The 14,397-nt window shown below is 39.0% G+C and overlaps 1 protein-coding gene across 1 annotated transcript in view; it reads right to left on the bottom strand.

Moving 5' to 3' along the window:
• Positions 1-14,397, bottom strand: part of pappaa (pregnancy-associated plasma protein A, pappalysin 1a) — a 173,823-nt gene that overhangs the window by 73,993 nt on the left and 85,433 nt on the right. The window contains exons 12-13 of the mRNA XM_052118971.1: positions 5,204-5,311; positions 4,845-4,980 (exon numbers count right to left, since the gene is read on the bottom strand). Coding sequence (XP_051974931.1) covers positions 4,845-4,980; positions 5,204-5,311 — 244 coding nt within the window. The remainder of the gene's footprint in view (positions 1-4,844; positions 4,981-5,203; positions 5,312-14,397) is intronic.

The raw sequence follows: 14,397 nt of genomic DNA, 5'->3' as shown, positions 1-14,397 counted from the left end.
AGAACAAGGTGAGCCATTGTTTCATAATTAATTATTTAAAACTATTTAGCCATTGACAATATCACAATATTTTTTATAAATTGTTTGTGAAATTTGTATCTGTGATTTTCACATAGCATCACCATATTAAATTACATGTTCAGTCCCCCTGGAGCAAGTATGTGCCTTGCTCAAGGCCACAATTACGGCCACCAACTTTTCAGCAATCTGAGTTCTGAAAGTTTTTTTTTTCTTTCTTTTCCATAGGCATTTCAAAAACTTCTTCAATAAGAGTACTATTAATCAATAAGAAACTATTCACTGTTTTATGGATTTTTATTGTAAAAACAATATATCTCATTGGTCACTTATACCAATCCTCCCACAGATTAAGAAGGAAAGCGACATGAAAGATAAGCCAGGAGACTTATTTATTCCATATGGCAGGGTGAGCAAGAGACAGAAACAGTGAGTGTGGCGTCAAGCCTCGGAGAGGCGCTTATTAGAAATAATAATAAACATAAAATGTAAAACAATTGTGAAAACTGTGTCCAGGGGAAATGTGTAAAAAATGAAGGGGGAATCTGGCGTCCTCGGGGCGAAAGTGGGGCGTCATATAGGATGGGGAGTGTCCAGAAGAGGATCCAGAAGTGGCACACTCTGCATTTTTATGACAGCGCTGCTGAGGCTCCATCCAATTCAGGTATGCCTCATCAACACTGCCCCAATGAGGATTATTAATTATGCACCTCTTCTCTTCTCCTGCCCAAATCCCATCGTAGGCCTGGTTGAAGGACGGCCCTAAGAGGCACGGGGATGTTAACGAGAGGGAGGGGTGGGTCGTTCAGAAATCCTGCATTCTGCACCACTGTGATTGGGCGAGCAAGAGAAAAACACAGTGGATGTGGCATCAAGCCATTTATTTGAAAATAGTAATAAACATAAATGTTCAAAAATGGGAAAAATAGTTTCCAGCGGGAAAGTGTCCAAAATAAAGGCAATCTTGCATCCTCGTGGTGAAAGGGGGTGTCGTGTAGGATGGGTAGTGTACAGAGCAGGATCCACCAAGGGTGCGTGTCCGGTGCACATCGAACTCGGCTGGACCTTCCCCACTCTGCTCCTGGGTCTGTGAGGATGCCAGTGTGTGTACACAAGGAAATAGCTGGATCCCTGAGAATTGCCTCACTCTGCATTTTTTATGGCTCCATCCAATTCAGGTGGGTTTCATCAGCACTGCCCCAACAACGCTTTTTAATTATGTGCCTCATCTATTCTCCTGCCCAACTCCAGTTGTGAGCCTGGCTGAAGGACAGTCCTAAGAGTAGGGGCGAGGATGTCGAGAGGGAGGGGTGGGTCATCCCCCCACACTCCACACCCCTTTTCCTCTTTTACATACTACTTCACCACATATCACAATTGTTCCCTATTCCTAATTTCTCATTTCTCCACACCCCACTTTTAACTTTCTTTCTTTACTATAGCCAGAAGCTCTCTTTTTCTGCTTCCTCTGCCATTTCCTTCAGGAACTTCTTCAATGCCAATCTAAAGATACCAATGTCTTTTAACAGGGGCTGCAATGATGTACCCACAAACCCCTGACACCTGACCTCCTCAGGGTAATTGACAGCCCTCTATCCCTTTTCCCTGCACTCGGCAGCCAGCATATTTTAGCTTCTTCCTCTCATAGTCTGTCTACAGTCCCTATCCCACAGGACAGTAAGTTCAGTCTTTATGATTTTCCAAGATGATACCAACCATAACACTATGTCCGACCTCAAGGAGATAATGGCGATCTCAGAAGGAAAATTTAGCTGCTGGTCAAGGTTGACCACATTGACCAATCACTTCAATGCGCCAGGACTGACCTTGCCTCCTTTCATGTCGTGCCTTTTGTGGCATCTTTCTTTTTAAGAAACTCAATTTAATTCCACTGAGGAGCATGATGGCATTTGTTTGCCTTTATTCTTCAAACCTCTAGAATATCTGACAGCTTTTGCAGAACCCATCATGCCACCACCTTTAGCATCCGTGTGTCCAGGAGGTCTTGCACCCAGCCAACATGCGCAGCACATTTGCTTTTGAAGCCTCACAGAGGGGACAACTCTCCTCTTTGCCATACCACAGAGACAAATTTCCAGGGATTGGAAGAGTGTCATAGGTGGATCTTATAAGGACATTTAGCCTGGACTGGGGTATCTTCTTTTCAAGCCTTTTTAAGTGTCTGTTTTGTGCATACAGCAGTCTGGAGGATGCTTGTGACATCATCAATCTTACCCTAGATTGTGCACAGATTCCGCTGACCATCTGTCTGTCACCAAGATGGGATGATCTCGAATGCATCTGTAAACAGGATGGGAGAGACTGAACATCCAATTGCAATTCCTTTTTCAAGTTGCTGCCAACCAGTTGTGAACTCCTGTGTTGCATGACATTTTCAGGTCCCCATAGTAACTACCTACCAAACTCTTCCTAAACTCTGGTACATGGAAAAATTCCACCTCATAGCTGACGAACTGGTGTGGAACTGATCCATAGGCATTTGCGAGGGCCAGACTACATGGAGGTATTTCTTGTCTCTCTTGGCATACTGTATCTGCTCACATATTATTGATGTATGCTTCACACATCCTGGAAAATCTGGTACACCTCCCTTTGTGCAGTTTGTCTCTATATATCCATTCTTCAGGAGGTAATCAGATATCCTCCTTGCTACCACCAAAAAGTAGAGCAATACTCCTAAACTGACTTATGTTGGTGGATTACTGTTCTTTGGGTATAAAGATGGTCAATAGACTTTGCCATTCCAGGGGTATTCACTGCTTCTTTCAGGCAACCTGAAAAGAAGGCTGTAGGACATATGCAGGTAAGCCTAGTGGGCTGCCTTTATAAGGATCACCAAGTTGTTGTTTTATTTGATCTTCTAGATCTTGCTTTGGCAACACCGGCTTTCCACTCCTCTTTTCTTCGAGAAGCTTTCTGGCAAATTTAAAGGGATCCTTAATGGATTTCATCCTTTCATGCTCCTTCCTTCTTCTCCGCTGTCGAATTCTCTCTGCCCTCCTCAAAACCGACATCCCAGCCCCTATGCAATCCCACAACACCTTCAAGCCCTCCTTCTAATGCTCATCTGCTCTTTTCAATGCCTTGTGAAGCTACGTCTGCTCTTTCACCAGCAGACGTAGCTTCGCAAGGCATTCTCTCCTACACATAACTTTTCTCTCCTACACATAACCCTGGGACCACTCTTTCTCACTAACATTTCCCCAAATCTACCTATACATTCTTCGAACACAATGTCACTAAACATGTTAAGCTTAGCCTCCACACTTCCACTGAGTGCATTCTGCAAGGTGTAGCACAGGTCCTAGTCTAGTCTGCTCCATGCTTCATTATCATTAGATCTTGGCCAATTAAATTGTTTCCTCCTCCTTGGCTCCTTTTCATTGTCTTGACCTCCCTGTCTTGTCTGTGGGTTGACAGTTGTATCCTCCGGCAGCACACCAGCTCATCTCATGGGCATGAATTGTCCTTCTGGCGGTACTGGTCTTATTTGTGCCCCCCTACAACAGAGGATTCAGTGGTGCTGTGGTGCTCAATATGGTTCTGTATCCTTCTTGTCTGACCTGCTGCTGCTGTGCAAGGTTGTGTCTGGATGTTCCCAACACATTTCATCATTCCTTGATAAATCTGCATCCCCTTGTAAGTCATTACCCTTATCTACCCGCAACTGCATTTCCTAAATATCCTTTGCTCATTACCCATAATATTATTTCTTAATTGTATTTATTTTTGTAATAAAAGGCTGACTGCTTGGTCTTGCTAAAGCTAATTTCATAGCTAACATTTTATGTCTCCTAAATACACACAATTAAATAATATTTTCAGACTTCTGCTCAATTTGGCAAAATTACACCTTAATTGGAAATTATGCCCAATACCTTTTCTTTTAACATCACCTATCTTATTTTCTTTTATCTCAAGCATGCTCTACACTGACACTTTTGTTGACTTGGTTAACAAGTACACTCACTAAAAATAATAATATGAATAATATGAATAAATATTAGGCAAAATAGTTTGCTGTGGTTGTAATGACTGTAATGTTTTTTAAATGATAGCAATTTCACAAAATAAATATAAAAAGTGTATTTTGTTAATTTAAAACTTTGATTAGATTATCATAGTTTAAAAGATCTTTTTTCTTAAAATGTCTTCAAATAATTTCTTAAGATCTTAAAATGTACTAAAATAAATTATTAAGGCCTGATAAAATAAATACAAATCTGAGTGAGTCTTAATGTGATCTTGATATAACTAAATGAAAAAAAGATTACATTTGTTTGTTTTAATATAAATCAACCCCTGGCACATGAAACATCTTTACGTTTTCACTAAAATCTATTTCTCTATGGAGAAAATTATTGTGTTCATTCTTCTAGAACCCTACTGTTGCACTCATTAGAGATAGATCAAGGATCAACTTTAACACTATGATCGGCTGATACGTTCCGATTACCATTATTTATTTTTAAGCTCTCCTTACAACACTTTTACAAGTTATGTACTGCAGTTCGCTAATTGGTATCAGCCTCAAATTTCCTGATTGGTGCATCACTAGCTTGTGACATTGTACAAGTTCTGTTGTCACTATCAAATATCATTGAGTGTGTTCCACTACCATCTCAAAGTCCTAATTCAATAGACTAGCTTTGTAGGTACTATTTTGTGCATGCCACTATTACAAAAAGAGTCGCCCTGAAACTAGGCACAATCAGCAGATCACAAAATTGAGATGAAGATCGGCCAATCGAAATCAGTGGCCAATCACAATCGGTGGCCAATCAATCATTGCATCCCAATCTCACCTAAGCTGTGGATGCCCTCTTTGGTGTCGATCAGTTGGACTGTAATGTTGCACTGGCTTTGGTCGATGTAGCTGGTTCCATCTGCAGCTAAATGGATGATGACAGCTGCAGCAACCATAGGATGCGAGAAATATGCCTACAGTAGATGAGATCAGGTCTTACACATATGCAGCAGTCATGGTCAATAGTAACTTAATCCAACTTATAAATTGGGACACAGATCATGGACTAGATCATGACCTGAGATTTCACAATACAGACTGAACAGACAACAATGAACAGAAGATACATAATATAATTATTTTGCTAGCCTTGACCTAAATGTTCACATAGCTCAGGTGAGGAATATAAAATTTCACCTTCAGCCAGTATTGGGGATACCAGGAAATGCCCTGAGCCTCTCGACATGGAAACCAGGCATACTGAGACACTCCGTCAGACAAGTCAAACACCTTGGACTGGCATGTCTGGAACAAACAAATAACAAATCCATTTACTTGATTTATTTTCTAGCTAGATGAAGTCTTGTTTATGTGCTTTTGTCCCTCTACACATGGTGTCAATAATGCAATCAAGTAATTCTTACAGTTATATAATGGCCTTAGCACACATTTTCCCTCATACTTGTACTGTATATAATTGGGATTCTCACGAAACCTATCAAGAAAATGTCCTTGTCCTATTTTGCTCTAAAATCAAAAGGAATTAATAACAAATTATTTTTTGTATACATAAAATGAAGCCTATTTTGGAGGCATTATTTTTTACTTTATTCAATTTGCATTGTGAGATTATTTTCATGACAGTAATGTAGAATTCACATTGTAATTGTCATTACTGCAATGCCAAATATATTGTTATGTTTTCTCATAAACGTAAATATATTTTTTATTATTATTTTATTGATATTTTATTTCAATTGTAGAATATATTTACATCATAGTAGTACTCCCTTGATCATTTCATTAGCACGATAAATTATGTTTTGATGTTGCACATCAGCATCTTTTTTTACTGTAATACAGTCAAAAATGTCTGCTTTACGGAAATGAGAATCACCATTGAAAACAATGGGAATAGTAAATGTAAAATGACTGATGTGTTAAAATAATGAGACTTTAAGTTGTAAAATGTGCTTAATGTGCTTATTTATTTATTTTTATTATATATATTTTTTTCCAATATGGGATCAGGAGTTTGACTTGAAAGGTTTTGTGAGAATCCCCCATGAATTGCAACCTAACATATTGATGTTGATTATGACATATATGCCATTTTTAGTGGAACTGCACAGCAAACAGGTTGAAAATGAACTGACAAACCCCTCCAGTTGGCATAGAAGAGTTTCTCAGACTGGCTTCTCGGCTCCTTTTCATGAATTTATCATTAATTTGATGAGGTTATTGTAGAATGAAATGAATTCTCCCAGGCTAGACGAAACAGCTACCTATCAGTGGGTGGTGGAAGTCTCCCTGTGGATACATAGCAGGCCTGCGACATCATTGTAAAACCACAACACCACCAGGAAAGGTCCACCAACAGCCTAGTGTGAGGGGCTAAATAAACCAATAAAACTTATGATCTACAGCTTATTGACTCAAACCACAGGCTGCTGGAATGTAAGGACAGGCCATAAATTACAAAAGGACCCAGAAAAATCAACACTAAATGTCCTGAACTTTTTTTTGTCTAAGTGTCTAAGACCTTTCTTGGTACTAAGACTTGATTAAGATCTTGAGTTTTTAAACTAGTCCTGTCAGTAAAGTGGACCACTGACAGCTGCATAGTTGAAGTTGGACCCATGTGGTTTGTCACACCGGTCTCAACCACAGGGACAAGTAACTGCAAGTGTTTTTGTCACCATGTCACCAGAGTTGTTTTCCAAAACTTGCATTTGCTGTAAAAAAAAAAAAAGCAGGCAACTCTCTCTTATTGACATGCAACAAAAACAACACTTTTAACCCGGCACCACAGTTGGCCTCTGCAACTGCATGTGTTGATGTGTAGTTAATTATAAGCAAATAACCTCTGCCGTTCACTCTTGAAAACAAAGTAACCCTGGGATGGTTCGACAAATATGTCCAAGACCTAATGGGGACCAGCTGTGTCTAATGTCGAAGACCCCCCCACACACACACACCATCCAATAAGAATTACTTGTTTTATCCCCAAATATTTGTTCCTCAAAAAATACAAAAGAATCATTCATGTAATCCTTTTTAAGAACCAGTTATCGTGAAGAGGAATTGGAACTGTTCAATTCCTTACGATTACCTTCCATACTCCATTTGGATTTTCTGTTGACCCAATGACCCAAGCCTTTGAATATTTAGCAGTTTCTATGTTTTCTGTACTAAAAAAATTCCAGCTTTCTTTGAATAATCTTAATTAATCCTTCAGAAGAAGGTTGTAGTGTGAGACAAAGTATGTGGATATGTAATCTGAGCTTAATTGCTTATTAATTCCCAACACAGTGTCCTATAGTGGTAAAACTAATTCATCCCAGGTTGACTCAGGTAAGCCAACATAAAATTCAGGGTTCTCCCAAAGACCCCTTGTACCTCAGTGTAGAATCAGCCCTGATTGAGGCAAAGAGCATCAACACTTCATTAACAGCATGGCTTAAATGAACCAGAAACAATTGCAGTGATTATTAAGTGTCATTTTGTCTTTGAGCACAAGAGTTTTTATTAAACAAATAAACAATATCAAATTTGGCGTCTTGTATCAATTAACACAGAACTTTAAATTTCTCTCAGAAATCTCAGTTTTCAAGCTCAAAGACTTTAAACTCTTTTGCTGCTAAAGGACTTTTCTCTGCACAAACAGACAGTTTCTAGGGAGTGAGTGTGTCTCATTTGAAATCTATTTGCAAATTTGTTTGTTTATTTTCCCTGCACACATTGGATAAACTGTAACTTGTTTTTATGGCAAAAACTGGGACAAACAAGACAGAGCTTTGCCAACTAACCCAACATCTGTGAGACATTTGTTGAGAGACCTGTGTGATGTTCAAACCACCATCATTACATGAAAGAACCCTGCATGGAGTTTGAGATGTGAGGTAATATCCCCTGGAAGCCTCCAATGCCATGCATATGCCCAGTCGCATTCTAGGGGTCATCGAGATGCAACGTTTACCAGATCGACTTCTCCCAGATGGTTCATGACAGCTTTAACTGGGACTATGCATGCACTGGTTATGGCTTCATCTCCTTGGTTAGGCCTGAGGCATTGGCTTGTATTCTTGCCTCTGTGGGCAAACATGGAAAATGTGTGGTTTGCCAATGGCTGCCCTAGAGCTCTTGGTCAACATCACATAAACAGCTCTGGTCCTGAAGCGCTGTCCAAGCCTCCAAAAACCCTGACATGTTAACAGCAAGCAATGCAAATGAAGGTTGTTGTTAGTCCATTGTCAGTTCAGATTCTTATAGGAAAACCAGACAGTCTTTTTTATGATAATTGAAAAAGAAGAGATGCAACGGTATGGCAAAACAACAGACCTTTTTCCTGTTGCCGAACACTTATATCATATCACTAGGAGTGCATATTATTTTAAGGAATATAATGGCTAAGGTGAGTGGGCTTCTATGTGAAACCTGTGAAGACAGCTACTTCTCAAGATCTTTGTGAATACATTCATGTTACCCACCAACAGATGATTTACAGTCAGGCTGAGTTGGGCAGAGTCTGTGCTTGTTGGCATTAGTTGGCTCCAGTTTGGTCATTTTGGGCCAGTCAGAGTTGACAGATTTCACAGAAAATCGTGTAGTATATAATGAGTACTGACTCCAATTTGACAAATTTATAAATAATAATTTAATAAGAATAAATTAATAATTTGCTAATAATTTTTGTGGCGAATACGCACGACTACAGAGGAAATCTCATAGTGCATGATTCTCCATGTCTCAAATCTGAAGTCAATAAATGGAAATCGAGTGCGGGGTGAAGAAGCACAAGAAATGGAGATAGCGAACAAGCTGAGTGCAGTTTAACTTTTAAAAAACATTTAGCATTTCAGTCTCTCGAGGCTGTACGGGACGTGCCTTCCAAACCAAATCTGCACTCAAGTGCATTTAGCCCATGTCTTTCGTGACTATGAACAAAGAGTTGCATCAGCTTGTTATGGATAATATCGTATCAAGGGAGCAGACATAGGCAGATTGCGATGTCAGAGCACCCACCTTCCCCAGTGTTTAGCCTATCAGTGCAGCACAACATTTGCCAAGGGATGTGGCAACACAATCAACAAAAAGCTGCAATGTCTGCTTGTTATAGGGTGAAAACATATACTTTTCTCTGGCCATCCTCTTTTGCAGACCTTATAAAGTCCAACGGGGATTTCTAAATTGCCTAAAATTGTAATCTCTTTAGTTATACATACATGTCATACATTCTGTTTGTGGTTTGCCATTTAAAACCATTTAAACATAACGTATCAGTTTAATTTGAACTTATCTCCCTCTCTGTCTGCCCGTCGACTGCATGTGTGTGTGTGATAGAAAGAGACAAATCAAGTGAGAATGCACACTCTCAGAAAAGTCACAGTGAGGAAAAGGTACTTTTTAATTAAACTATTTATGTGAATGTAACCTAGAAAAAACACGTTGATGTTCGCAATACATATGTATGAAAATATACAGTGTGTACCTTAGCTCAGTTTCAGTGAACTTGTTCACATTCAGTTAGATCTGTTCGCTACTGTCTGATATAGATATAAATAACGCACTTAGGCTTTTAAGAAACAGGAAAAATTAAATAACCAATCACATGAGAATTAAGTTTGTGTTTTAAGGCTAATTATATGAGTTTTTAAATAAGACTTAATCACAGTATGACTAAATTCTGATTGGAAAAGATGCATTAAAGGTGCCCTCAGTGACTTTTTGTTCATGTCATCTTGGATTTACAGTGACACCTAGTGGTGTGGAAGCAGCATCATTCAAAATCAATAGTTTTCAGTTACAGATGCCATTGTAGAAATCACTATAAACAATTAGCCATGATTAATTTAATCCAAGAGTGAAAGTGTCCAATAAAAAGATGGTTACTGAAGTTTAGCTTGTAGAATTCAGCTGGTCATGCGATTCAAAAATGGCCGCCCCCATTAAGGTGCCCCGGCCCCATGTAGAATGAAACGGATAGTTCCAACTATCAATTCAAGTTGCTACTTTGCAATCGCAAAGAGCCCACAGTTAAACAAATAAACGATATTACTTTATGGAATAATTGCTTTTTTTGTTTATTAAAAATAAATGTATATCTTTATTGAAAATGTTTGACTCTTGACTTGCTGTTGTCGCCACAAAAGCTATGAGACACTCGAATCTGTGAATTACAGTGATTTTACCATGTGTAAGGAGGTTTAAGAAAAGAAAACTCTTTACACGTGGTAAAATTAAATATTCTGTATGAATTCCACATGAATTCCACACTTGGAAACCATAAAACAAATTATCTACTGTTTTGCTTTGTTCCCAACAAATACCCCTTAAAAACAAGTTCTTTACTTGAGTGACTTGTTTGGGACCCATTGGGTTCTGTATTTTCACATCACTTCATCTTTCTTTTTTCATGAAAGAACAGGAAGCAGTCCTGATTTCTACCACAGTATAAACAGTTGAAGTCATATGTGAGAGTCACTAACTTTCTGCCAATGATGCACAGATAATGTTGGACACTACATAAATGCCCAATGATTAATTGGTCAATGTTCATTACAAAGATTAGTCAAGAGTTCAAATGGATAAAAATGGGGTAGTGTTACCGCAAATGATCTTAACCAAGAGAATTCTTTCGAGTTACATGACACGTATATGCTCTTTAAAATGTCAGGTGATGAGAGGAGACATTACAGTGTGCACATTCTCAGATATGGCTTTCACATTAATGAAAATGTGTTCCCTTGACCTAAAGATCAGTTTGTTCTTCACGGCAAATGGCTTGAAGCGGTGGCTCCGGGCCCACTGGCATTCGATTCTCCACCACAGACCACCCTCACACCCACCCACCCTCCTCTCTTCTCTGAATCCTTTCATGCATCCCAGTAGATCTCTATCTGCAAAGCTCATTTCCCTGCGGAGGTGAACAGGCTCTTTGAAGGTATGGGTCATGCTCGAACGCTTCTGAATGATGGGACACAACAAACAACCGGAGAAAACAAAACAACACAAGAATTTCAAAGACGCAGGCATTTCAGAGCTTCAAATTTCATCAAATAGCCCTGATAGAGCTGCTTTGGGACGTCCTTACTGCAAGGCCACTTGTGATGCTGCTGACTGATGTTTTCTCTTGGCAGACAGGACTTTAAGAGGACGATGAGGGTACAGTCGCGTGCAGTAGATGTTTAGTTGTATGAATGAAAGAGAGTTTTCAACGTATTAAGTCAATCCCAAGTGGGTGAATCAGACAAAAGTATGCCAAATTTCACCCGAAAATAAAAAGAGAAAAGTGGGAAATTATATTATTATAAGGAGATTTAAGTCTATTTTAGGGGTATAAAACGATGAAAAATATTTCCCTTCGAAATTCTCAATACTGTATGTGTCCAGATGATTCACTTTTGACATTTGTTGTAATTCCATTATTCTCAAAGGTGATTCTCAGTTCAAACTTTACAATTGAAATATTAGATACGTTTTATTGATATATTTATTTGCATTATAGTAATGATACATTTGGAAAATATGCTTAATTGGCATGAAATGAATCTCACAATGTAAAATAGCATTCTTGGACACTCAAATGTTGGCAAAAACAATGTAATGTGCTTTTGTAACTGTACTGTGCAGGTGGTTATATAGTCTATGTACTGTAGCCTCTAGAGTCATGTCATCTTGTGTGCACTAGTAAGGATGTTATGCCTTGTATCAGTATCAGTCAGTTCAAATGCTCTCATCTTACTCTTTGAAGGAAATTTTACCAGCTGTACATAACAATGTCTGTTCTCAGAGGGAAACAATCCAGGACATTGTGCACAAGGGCAGTTTGACACAGAAGTCAGCATGTAAATTGCAGACATCTTTACTGTCATCTCGGTTTTGGAGATGTTATCTACAGACTTACAAGAAGGAACCGAAGCAAAAGTTCATGCCAAGCAAATGATCTTTAATGAAATCATCATCTTTTACAAAAGATGCCAAAAAGCTAAATAACCAAAGTAGGTGTTTCTTTTAAAATTAAGAGCATTTTTGCACACAAAAAAAGCACATTATATTTTCATGTATGTCAGAATTTAACTATATTTTTCACTTTTTCTAAAAAATACTGTATGTGAGTCATGCTTGCCCATACAAAACGGGTGGTATATGAGGACATTTTTTTAGGTGACTGGTAATTACGAGGGCATTATGCTATAAATGTGGTTTATGAGGGCCTTTCTAGTGTCCCCATAAATCAAATCGCTTAACAAAACATAATAAACCATATTTTTGGAAAATTTAAAAATGCTGAAAGTTTTTTGTGGGGGTTAGGTTTAGGGGTAGGGTTAGGGGATATAATCTATAGTTTGTACAGTATTAAAATCATTATGTCAATGGAGTGTCCTCATATTGATAGCCACACCAACGTGTGTGTGTGTGTGTGCGTGTGTGTGTGTGTATGTGTTTGCATTTTGCATCCATGCTAAGATAAAATCTGTAAACTTGCCCCACTGGACTGCATGTTCTTCACAGGAGAAATCTTCAAGAATGTAGCTTAGTATGTAAAATGGTTTCTCTGGAGCAGAATTTCATGGGAACATAAAATGTAGATTTTGACAATAATATCCTTGCTTTTCTATGTAAAACTGAAAACTATAGCAATATCTTGCTGAGGATCCATGTTTAAACTAGTAAGGAATGTTAGAAATATCTCAATTTAAAACACAACTTACATTAATATGTAGATAAATTCTCAGGAGTTATGGAAAAATAAGTTGCCAGGGTGAATAAAACATTAATGCAAAACACTGTGTGTAAGTTTATTTGGGGTTGTTAACTTGTTATTATTCATGCCTCATGTATCGAGACTCTAATACCTACAATCTTCTTGGCCATGACCTAAATGATAGGGAACCACGCAGAAATCCTCAGAACCCATCTCATCCCCAAGGGTCCAGAGAAAGCATGAAGTCTCTCTTGGCATACTGTATGTAATGAAATGTACATTTGTAACCCTCATTTCATTTAGTTTCTTTAACCATTAGGGTCATTAACTCACAGATTAATAATTCCTGCTACATCTCAAGGGACCAAGTCATGAGTACTGGTGTGATCTGTGGTCAGCACCAAGCAAAGGTGCTGGGAGATTGCCAAGTTGCTGCTGAACAATAATCTTCATGTATTTGCCCCTGAAATGGTCTGTAGAATCAATTTTGAAAACCTATGAGTGTTTAGTGTTGACAATTTAGTGTAACCACTTTAGGCAAGAAAGCTAGGTTGGTTTGTTATATAACTGTGGAGTCTTACGACTGCCAGCTCAGGCATTCAGGTCTACAGACAGGGCATGGAGTTCACCCATTCTTCTTGTGATGTCACAGCCAATAGAAATGTAATTTTCAAGAAAACCCACTTTATATCTGCTGTAGCAATTGGTCCTGTAACACCAATGGGAGGTCCCAAGTGGGAGCCTGCAGGGAACTTAGTGGTCTCATTCTCTGAGCACCCTTCAGGAAGCAAATAATAAGGCAATGTGAACCAGCAGGCCTGCTATCCAGATTAACAAGTCTGCTGGATATGGCTGAAGCATATTCTTTCAGAGTTCTTGCTGTCCTGCCACTTTGAGAGAGAGACTTTAAGAAAACGTAATTTAACCATCACAGAACAGTTCACAGGATCTGTTTCATGTTGCTGGCATCAAGAAGAAAAGGATTACAACATATAAGCATCTTTTGCTTGTTGAAGAAGACCTTAGATTCTTTTGATAGCAAGGGGTCAGCCTCTTGAGATGCCAGACCCAGAGCGGCAACCTGACTGGATGTGAATGTCAGATTAGATTGTGCTCGTTTGAGAGAAGGTCCAATCTGATGGGAATCTCACATGGTGTCCCGTTGAACAGACTGAGCAGTACTAGGAACCATGGCTCCATTGACCAGCTGTGGGCCACCAGTAGAAGATAATGGTAACCTAGCCATGATCAATGTTAGTGCTGGAAAAGCATAGAGAAGCCCTTTTGGGCTAGTTATACACTAAAGCTTCTGCTCCCAGGGGACTTGAATTCTGAGTCATTGAGAACTACAAAAGAAAATTAGAATTCTGACTCATTGCAAAGATATCTGTGTGGGCTTGGCAGAATTCCTGCCATACTAATTTCATCACCTCGGGTTGAACTTGGCACTCTCCTGGGGGGCTCTTTTGTCAAGACAGAACGTCTGCTGGTGTGTTCTCGACAATCCATATATGCCCTGCATGAATTGAGGTAAATCAAGAGCTGGCCCGTGTGGGATTGCTGTGAGATAACCTCAGTAACTGTTAAGACCTCACATCGCCTTCTTGATTAATGTGATAGACAGCAGAAGTGTTGTCTGCCTCAACAAACACATGCTTGTCCTTCAGTAATAGCAGAGTCTGAT

This window comes from Xyrauchen texanus, chromosome 4 (genome assembly GCF_025860055.1).
Source record: "Xyrauchen texanus isolate HMW12.3.18 chromosome 4, RBS_HiC_50CHRs, whole genome shotgun sequence".
In the NCBI taxonomy this organism is placed as follows: Eukaryota; Metazoa; Chordata; class Actinopteri; order Cypriniformes; family Catostomidae; genus Xyrauchen; species Xyrauchen texanus.
The sequence above is the reverse complement of the archived record's forward strand: the minus strand, read 5'-3'. Positions and strand labels throughout refer to the sequence as shown.